This window comes from Perissodus microlepis, chromosome 20 (assembly GCF_051167445.1).
Source record: "Perissodus microlepis isolate ML-2025 ecotype Zambia chromosome 20, ASM5116744v1, whole genome shotgun sequence".
Taxonomy (NCBI): domain Eukaryota; kingdom Metazoa; phylum Chordata; class Actinopteri; order Cichliformes; family Cichlidae; genus Perissodus; species Perissodus microlepis.
Window position 1 is genome coordinate 30,114,163 of NC_140480.1, and position 10,242 is coordinate 30,124,404.

Below are 10,242 nucleotides of genomic sequence, written 5' to 3' on the forward strand. Positions count from 1 at the left end.
GAAAACACTCTGCCTGCCAACTTTTGATTGACCATTAAGCCACTGATGAATGTGCCTGTCAAAGAGGAGACAATTACCTCAACAATGAAGAAACTCTTCTGGAAGGCTTATTTCTCTATAGGGCTGACACATTTACCAGAGTACAGGCGAGGCAGCTGAGAGCGTGTAAAGGGATCACTTAGGCATCTACTCAAAAGTTCTCTGAATAAAACTGGGGGCATTGTTTTTAAGAAAAGAGGGCTTTTGGCGACTGAAATGTGGGAAAAATATTTAGTGTGTGACTGTATGGCACCGAGTGTCTATGTGTGTGTGTGTGTGTAAACTGAGAGTGTGCCGGGCAGATAAGGGTCTCAGTATCTTAAGCGGGTATAAAGAGACGCTATTATTGGCAGCGAACAATCACCATCTGGTTGCTACATCCGCAACCATAATAAAGACTGATAACTTCTCAGCACACCACAACCAAGTAATTGCATCCTCAAACGCTGAAATACCCTTGATCAATCTAGTTTTAATGCACCGGCTCGATCGTAATGAGGCAGCCTTTTTGGGAACATTATAATTTGCATTAAATAGCACAATTGCTAACGCTGCTTAAAAAGTGGTCAAAGGTAATTTGTGACCTTTTTGTGTAGTTTAGTTTTTTTTTTATATATTATAAGCAAAAATTAAGTTTAGTGGTATTTTTTGAGGGGGTCCTTTGGGATAGAAACGCTGTGATTCAGCTTCCCTCAGTGCTGCATTAAAAAAGAGAAGCTGTAAACACAAACATTTACAAAACCGTTTTACAACTAACATGCTGGCCTCCAGCACACACTGCACGGGCCTCCATATAGCGCCGTTTGTGTGCTTTAACAAACAGCAGAATGTACATAAGCATTTGACTAGATTACCCCGCTTCACAAAAAGTAAAAATGTGTGTGTTGTGGAAGTGTGCACATCCTGTTTTGCCTGCCAGCAGCAAGGATGGAGTGTATATGGGTGCCTCTGTGTGTGTGTGTGTGTGTGTGTGTGTAAGAGAGAGAGAGAGTGTGTGTGAGTGAGTGTAACCCATTCTCCATTTGTCCATAAGATTATGAAGAGTTCATACAGAGTTCATCTGCTACGGATCCAGCAGCTCCACATCTTTCAGCCCCTCTCCACACTTCATGCGGGTCAAATCAAATGCAGTGAGAGAGGGTTAAAAAAAAAAAGTATGGGCAAAGAAAGTTTCTGATCAATGAATGAATAAATGCCCCTTGACATGGTATGAGTATTTTTTTTTTCTTTTTTGGAGGGGTGGGGGGCACCTAGAAGGCTTTATTGTCCTTCCTTTCCCCCTTTCTAGTGTTTTCCATTATTAATCTAATTAATCATCCCAGAAGTGCTCTTAAAGCTGCAAGTCTTCCTCTACTGTTTTATAACATTTGACTTTTTACAGTAATTGATACCAAAAACTGGTGTCTGAGGTCCCTGATGAACCCCCCTCACTGGGCTTCTAGAAGGTCCCGAGTGAAATGAGAATTAGTTTCATTTCCGTATTATTAAATTCACTTTATCTGCGTTCACGTTCTTCTCTACGGGACATATAGTAACCCATAGCCACATGTACATTTAGAGAAAACCTGCTCTGATGGGCTCCTCGGGACGATCTCTTACTAAACGGAAGGATCTGATTCGTATCTCTTCGGGGGTCCCACATGATAAAAGTTTGAAAGGGAAACCCTGTGTTGTAGACACGCTATTCGCAGAATCGTAAAACAAATATCGACAAATGTCACACTCATATTAAAAACAGGTTCTTTTTTGACAAAAAAAAAATCTCTTACCCGCAGCCCGTTTGGGTGCCTGCTGTTTCCTCCGTGGCATTTTTTTCTGGAGTCGCAGTTCACTACTGTGCCCAGGTGAAAACTGAATGCGGTCTACGATAGTCCATGCATAGACAGAGAGTGTGAGTCTTTATTGTGGCTCTCCGACTACTTCAGTCTCTCTCACTATATAAAGAAAAATCCAGTTAGGAATCGTTTTTAGAGAGAGCGGTGGGGGGGAAACAGATGTTAAATCGGGATCGTTCTTTCACCTTCTTCTTCCTCCTACGGGCTGCGAATCTTCTTCTTTCACGATCCGTTTGTGTCCATCAGTGCCACATATGTTGATCGACGCGTGTCAGTCAGTTCCGCAGGCTGTTTTCGGTGGCTAAAATGTGTTAGGAATGCGCGTAAAAAGCGTTTGGTAATGGTACAGTATATTACGCACGGTGCAGGCGAGGGGAGAGGCGATGCCAGCAGACATCGATCCATAGAACAAACTGAACATTAAAAACTCCTCCCTCCTCGCCTGGACTTGATGATGGCAGCGAGACATTTGTTACACTAGATAACCATGAGTTTATTAAAGGAACAGAGGCCAGAGAAAAGAGACGGGAGCACAGGCTGTGTGCTGCTGGGCTGCTGCTTTCTATCACTCTGTGCTCGGCGCCTTTTCATGCAGCTTTTCTTGTTTTTAGAGCCTTTCCTGCAGCTTCCGCTTTGCTCGCTGGATGAAAGACAAGTTTGTAAGATCTCCAGCAGATATGAATGAACTGCCGCAGACACACGGTTATTGTGTGGGTTTGACCGAGTAACTCGCTGAATGTTGGAATAAACCTACTTATCTGAACAGGCTGATTCCAAAAACAGTCCGCTCTTTGCAGGAGTATCAAAATGCACAAAATTGTTTTGTTTTTTTTGTTTCGGTTAATACTTTCCAAGCTGAATGCAGTTCTGGAGGCCTGATGTAAAAATGCTTTATATGCGTTGTAAATGCTTCATAAAGTCCCTATGAACGTGTAATTGGTCTGAGATTATGTATGGCCATGTCGATGGCACTGTGGATACTTAAATTACAAAAGGGTCCTGAATCGATAATTACAAAACACACAGTAAAAGCTGACATTTCAGGACACTGTTTACATAAAGATCACATTAGACTTAGTTCCTTCCTCTTAGTTCTCTAGTCCCTCGTGTATCTCTGATTAATCTTCTCATTATGGCTACAAATAAGATGCATCAATCCAAGTGAAAACATGACCAACTATTTAATTTAGAATTACAACCTACAAATATTTTCACTATAAATTAATCTGCCCATTATTTTCTTGATAAAGTGTATGATGAAAGTAAAAGCAGCAAAGCTACAGTGACACTGACTTTTTTTTATTTGAGTGTAGTCTGCAAACTGAGGGAAAAGAGTAAAGAAAAAATGCTCACACTGATGTAATCACATTGCTTATTTTCCCTGACCAACACTCCAAAATACTACAAACTTTACTTTCTGAATAAAACAAAGAAAATCATCACCACTGCTAACATGACATTTTATTCTACTTCTAATTTGATCCCATTCTCTAAAAGTGACAAAGTGGTAGGAAAAAAATTATTAGTAGCTCTGCTCTACTTCCAGGAAGGGGATTTGTATGTTGCCAGATTTTTCTGAAACAATCTCAGAAGGCATTTTTAACTTTATTTACTTTAAACCGAACATTTCTTTGCCTTAATCCTCTATGACTAAGGAGCATAATAGTAAAGACTCTCTTTCTCTTTAAAAGCAACTCGTGACCTAATCAAATATGAAGTTGAGTTGATGGATGACTTCATTTCAGAGAGACAACACCCCTCTGAGATCCAGGCTCTCCCCGCATTACAAATGGCTTCCTGATAATATTCCATCACCCTATTTTGTGTCTGTCACTCATTTCGCCAATGATACCAGAGACCTCCCGTGAACTCCACCTGAACCTGTGCGATCAATCACGTCTCAGATCAAGCCTGAGCCATACCCGTCTGACAGCTCTTAACACCCTGTGTGTACACAAAGCATGCATGTGCGGTGACAGCCGTTACACCAGCGCCCACCACAAACTCACCTTATCTCTCCCAGAATGGCCTCGCTCCGCTGCCGCCTGCACCTACTGAATCCTGTATCTCCACACCTTCATTCACCGAGCTGTAAAAACAAAAAAGTTTCTGATCAGCGCTTGTATTTACAGCTTTTTACACACCGTCCATGCATGTGGATCTGGTGCTGGAGCATGACTGGCGGGTTAAAAAAAAGTTTCTGATCAGCGCTTGTGTTTACAACTTTTTACCTACCGTTCATGCGTCAGTAGCGCACACATGCAGATGGACGAATCTGCCATCCTTTAAGTCTTGATGAGCTTTTTTCTTCCTGTCATGTTTGCAGTTTTTATGCCTGGATACTCGAGGATTTTCCGGGATACAACTTCAACAGATTTCACTTAAGTGTGATCCGCCACTGTAACCGCATCTGACAAACATATATCTTGTTAGTGCTTTTTCACAGCCACCTGTGGCTCTCATTACAGTGAAGTTAATATAGAGCACACATGCTGAGAAACTAGACATCAAAAAAAGGGAAAAAAAAACTTGACTAGTTTTTGACGACAGGCTTATAAACCGTAAGTGGAATTAAAATCATATATCAAATTTACTGCTGAAAAAAACAAATCTACAAAACTAATTGAAATTCTTCCCAGTTACACAAGCAGATGTTTCCCAAGCTGGAAATCGGATCTTAATTCAGTAAATCTTTTGCCTCATATCTCATCACGAAGCGAGGCTGCGTCTCCGACAAAGAACAAAAAACAGAGTTTTTGCATTCTTGAAATTTTTGTTTGAGCTTTGACACCCATGTAATCCCAACCAGTCAGCTCTGAAACCAAAAATGTGCCCACATTCCTTGGAAGTCACCCATAGCACTGTTTTTTGGAGTGTCAACAAAATCAGTCTTTTATTTATTGTCAACAAAGAGGCTCAACAAAGTGTCTTTTGACTGCAGCCAAAGTTCTGACCTCTCATAGTTTTTACTTTGAGAGGGTTTGAAGCATCTTCGCAGTCTATTTTGGACCATTCAGAGCTTGTCAAACACCGCTTTTAGAGTGAAGTTTGAGGTTAACCTTGAACGGTGTGCCTCACATACAGTCGGTGTTGTAAACTGAAATAAAACTGCATAACAGACAGCTGTTAGGAGTTTCACATGTTTGATATCGGTGTCTGAAAAACCAGTTCTCATTTTTTTCAAAAAGAACATTATACGATAACCGTGACTCCCGATATGGATCTAAACAGCTAAAATAAATAAAAGTCAGTAATACTTCACAAGCTACTAATTTAAGCAAAATATATAGCTTGAAGTGCATTTTCAGTTTCTCCTAGCCAACTGGAACACTTTCGCATCTTTCAGCATGTTATTTTGGTCTCGCCTCATCATATGCATCTCAATAAATAAACTGTACAAAGGAAGCAAATAGCAGAGAAAAAGTAACTGCTTGGACAGCACAGTAAAGCCCTGAAAGCTAAAAAGGCACATATTTCCCACAGGAGATGATATAGGCCAGACAAGGGCTTAAAGGATAGCGAATACACAACGTTAATGCTACATCGTTTATCCTGATCGCGTGAAGACGCAACTGTTTCCTAAATCTTATAATATACATATGTTGATTGTGTTTTTACAGCTTGTTTTGCTGACCCAAAGTGACCCTATTTGTTATGTTTAATATGCCCAGAAAATGAATGGATGTCTTTCAAATTCCCTGATTTGTTTCTTTGTGAAACTAATGGCCTTTAAAGAAAATGAATCGCAACTCTTTGGTTTGAGCCAGTGCAGCGAGATAGAGGACAATACTGCAATTAAGACATTTTATTTCTTTTTTTCCCCATCTTTGACATTTGTGTCCGTCTTCTCCCACTCTCTAGCATTTCAGATTTATCTAATTGGCTGCATATGAGCTCACACAGTTCACCAGCACTTAAAAGTGCGGTTTAAAAAATCTGAGTGTGAAATGTGTCAAGATTTTCCAGTGTTTTTATACAGGAATTATAGCATTTTTTCCTGTTTGATCATCATAGACATTATAAACTCTCCAAGAAGATTTATGGACACTTTTTCCCAGGTCAGAACAGCAAATGTGAAAACAATTTCGACACAGTTCCTCTAAAGCTTTGCCATGCAAACACAATCCAGGGGAATCTTTCAAATTATTTCATAATTGTTAAGACAATGCAACAGACTCAGAAAATATCTGACAGACAGCGATGCACAAGAACAGAGCGAGTTCAAAGTGAACCCAAACAAGCACCGTCGTCGAGACTTCACAGATCTGCTCACGTTACGAGATTGACAAGCTACCGCCTGTGAACGTGGAACATTTAAAAACACCCAAGCTTTTTGTGGAGCCGCACTGGTCAATTATCCATTCGAGTGAAATCTGGGCTCAACCTAAGAATGTTTCCAATATCACGAGACTGAGGGCATTCATATTTTGTGGCTGAACTATTTAGTTACAGTCTTTCCACAATAGGGAATCTAATTATAACGTTCTAGTCATGATAAAAGGAGGATGGTCTGAAAATCCAAACCTGTCTTTAATCAAAAGATGAAATTTCATGTACAATGGACAGCCTCTGATTGAAGTCTGGTTTCACTATTTTCAAAGCAGTGCAACAACATATGCATACAGTCAAAAGCAGCTGCTTGATTTTAAGATGTAATTCTTGTAATGCTTGTGAAAACTTACCAAAGCCTTAAAAAAAACAAAGAGCTATTACATTTTCTGTGGAAATAACTGAAGTTTCCAGTTGCGTGATTGACAAGTGGTTAAAAATAAAATTTCTGAGAGCAGGACTACATTTCAGCAATTTAATGATGCACGCTTAATATGAACTTATGTCAAGACTGAGGGATAAAAAAAATAACACGCACACACACATGAAACAGGAGTAATCTGTGATCATATAAACAGATACAAACATCATCTAACATTTTTCAAATGACGCCGTGGTTGTGGATTTTTGATGATGACATTAAGGCGTCTCGATGAATAGCGTGAGTTATAAATAATGTTTGCAATGAAAGAGTTAATCTAAACACAGAGAGAAGAAAAAGGCTACCCGTGGTTATATACACACACGACAGTATGTGGGCCCGTCCTGTGTGAGAAGAAAACCGTTTTGTTAAAAGTAGGTGAACAAGCTGATGTGTGTTGTTGTTGAAAGCACATTTAAAGGCGCTTTGCGGGACTCGCCGTGTTTGTCCTCGGGGCTCGGTGTAACAGATGACAGAGATCGTTGGAGCTTTTTTTCACATTAGTCAGAACTTACTCCTTTTCACAATTTTACAGTACTCCATAGAGACTCAGACACCATTCTGATATTGTTGAACTAAGGTTGGTACTTGACAAGTGGGTACTTGTTGTTCTTTTCTTGACAGGTGTTAATGCCTCACACTCCTTCTCCTGTTATTTTGGTGACTACTTTTGATTCTGTATTGTCTAAGGCCTTTTGCACATCGGAAATTGTATGTGCAGAAGAATATACTGCCATTGCTGTGCATTTATTTAGCTAATATTAACCTCTGGCTCTCTTCCACAGTGTGTTTTTTGTCCCAACTTCCTCCCCTCCTTAAACAGTTATGGCAGATGTATGCCCCTCTCTGAGCTTGGCTCTGCTGGAGGTTTTTTCCTCACCACTGTCACCAAGCAGGGTCATGGTGGTTTTGAAACCTTGTTCCAACTATTCTGGGGCAAGAGACACCCTGGACAGAGACAGCCAGCCGACCACTGATGCTCACTTTCACACCTACAGGCAGTTACTAGTCACTAGTTAGCCTAACAAGCAAGTCTTTGGACTGTAGGGGAAAGCCAGCGTACCAGGAGAGAACCTACAAAGGCACAGAGAGAACATGTAAGCTCTACGCAGAAAGGCCAAAGCTGGCCAGTGGATTCAAACCCAGGGGTTTGTTGCTGCTGGCCACAGTGCTAACACTGCATCACCATGCCACCTCATCTTATTTATGTAGTGCTGATTTACAGGATAAACTCTAACAAAGATTTTACAAGCCGTCAGATTTCATTGTGGAACATGATTACAAAAACATCTGAGAACTGTAGTGCCATAATGTAAACAGAGCAGTGGACACAAAAAAAGGGACATGTCATAAACTCTTGTCAAAACAGAGAAAACAAAAGGATTTAGAGACATTTTGCTCTGGCCAGAGAAATACTGAAAAACGAATGTTGTGGGTTATGACACAGTGTCAAAGATCAGACTCTTTAAAGCCTTTTTTAAATATAGGTAAAGTAGATCTGATGTGTAAACGAGTCGTGTTTGGTGATAAACAGACTGAAAAATAAAATCTGGCTCTGCAGTTTGCATTTGCTCTACAGATCATTTTATGATCTTCCAGCTCTTCGTTTCACTTGAAGTTAATTTTAAAAGCAAGCAGATGTTTTGTTTTTTGCAAAAATAAAATACACCCATATGACAGACCCAGCCCTTTACAACAGGCAGACAAAGCTAGCAACTAGTTGTAAAATCAACACATTCTCATCCCATGATTCTGTCAAATGCTGCTGGTGTCACTAATTAAGCACAAGGAGTATTTTTGGTGTCAGTTCTCCAGTCATGGCAATGCTCTGGACCACAAGTTGCTCTTTTTAAGACTGCATTGTGAGGCTGGATAGGTGGCAATCACCATAATTTACAAACTCTTTGGGAGTTTTTGTGTTTGATTCGTTTTCCAGGATGTACCCCGCCTCTCACACTATGGAAGGTTAAAGGAAATAACTTACAATCATATAGTTATGAGTCCAGATTTCCTGGGGGAATTTAGGGCCTCTTTATGACGGGGCTTCACTATAATACACAACAGGAAACCTTTAAGTAAATACAATACCTTGAAAAGTCTCTTAGATGTTGTCATAATTGGATTATTCCGGTCTTTATTATCCATGCCACGCCCAGAAGATATTTCTTTACAATGTGTATAATTTTAAAAAATGCTTTATGATAAAGGACTCATTCTTTATAAAAATAGAGTCTGTTAAAAACAATAGCAAAACATTCAGATAGACATCTTAAAAAGTAAAATTATTAAGGTTAGGTAAGGTTAAAGTTGACCTGTTATCTCAGGTGGAATGGCACCATGACCTAAATCTAACCCTAACAAACGAATGACTCGTCATTAAAGGTTTTCATATGTGTAGGAAAATGAGTCTGAATCTGGGGCTGTCAGTCATCCTGCAGAGTAAGTACAGCATGCGGGCCAAGAAGGGAGGGGAGCATTGTACACCGTCTTTTTAACCCAATAAAACCCATACAAACAATCTTTCTTACACTGCTGCTTGACCTATTTCTTCTCATGTAATATATCGTTAAAGCAGCCTTGTGAAATAGCTTAATTATTCATGCTTGATTTCAAAATGAAGAGCTTTGAGAACATGGCTCCACAGGAGGATTGACACACGCAACAGTGCTCTTACAAGCACACACACTGAGGCACACTGGGGCCCGGCTTACTCGAACAAAAAAAAAAAAAAGAACACCCTTGACTGACTTCATCCAGTGTGTTGTGCACAGAGCATTAAAGCAAGAGTGAAGATAAATGCCCTGTCAGTGCCTTTAATGATTTATTTCAAACATTTCACTCGATCCAATAAGGTTACAATCTATGGCAGGTAATTGTTTATAGAGAAAGAGAGGGCATTTTGTTTGTTTTATTGAGCATTGAGCAGAGTGAACATACTAACCTCAGAAATGGATGCACTGTCAGAAATATTAATTTGCTGTTTTCGACTGCATTCTGCGCTTGTAACTCTTATCACACATATTAACATACAGTGTCAACTTCAGCATTCGGACTTTTTTGAATTGAGCCACGCGCTGTAGTTCATTAAATATCCTTTTCCAGGGTGTGAGGCCCATCTGTCCGTAAAGACTAGAGTGGATGTGGGTGTCCGATCAGCCACACACTATTTTTGCCTCCCAGCATGCGTGTGCTGCAGTTAGGTAAGGCATCAGAACAGCCTGTCACTTGTCCCTTGGTATTGCTTTAGTCTGCGTCGACAGTGTGTCCACTCTGGGTTTGTCAGTGTCTATTCAGACCTGACCTGTCTTGTTCAGCTCATGGCAGAGGACGCTGATGGACATTTCCAGTTCTCCTTCTCGGTGTCCATCACTCGGTGCAGGATGCATCCCTGACGCATCTTAGTTTGAGCTCCTGAAATTTGTTGACAGTTGCAGAGGGTGGTCTGCAGTTCTGCCACCCTCAATTATGGGAGATGTGATCTGATTCTGACTTGAGGGATGTAGGTTGCCTGCTGTGCATAAATGCTCAATTGTGGTCGATCGATATCTTGCTAATAGGTTTTGAAAATTGAAAACAATGCAAATAGAAAAGATGCGCAAACCCTGCTGAGGGATTTTG

At 40.4% G+C, this 10,242-nt stretch overlaps 1 protein-coding gene across 1 annotated transcript in view; it reads right to left on the minus strand.

Moving 5' to 3' along the window:
- The window catches only part of tshz2 (teashirt zinc finger homeobox 2), a 39,646-nt gene extending 37,145 nt beyond the window's left edge, over positions 1-2,501 (minus strand). The window contains exon 1 of the mRNA XM_084916431.1: positions 1,809-2,501. Within this exon, the coding sequence (XP_084772557.1) occupies positions 1,809-1,848 (40 nt within the window). The 5' untranslated portion in view covers positions 1,849-2,501. The remainder of the gene's footprint in view (positions 1-1,808) is intronic.
- Between the last annotated feature and the right edge of the window lie 7,741 nt (positions 2,502-10,242).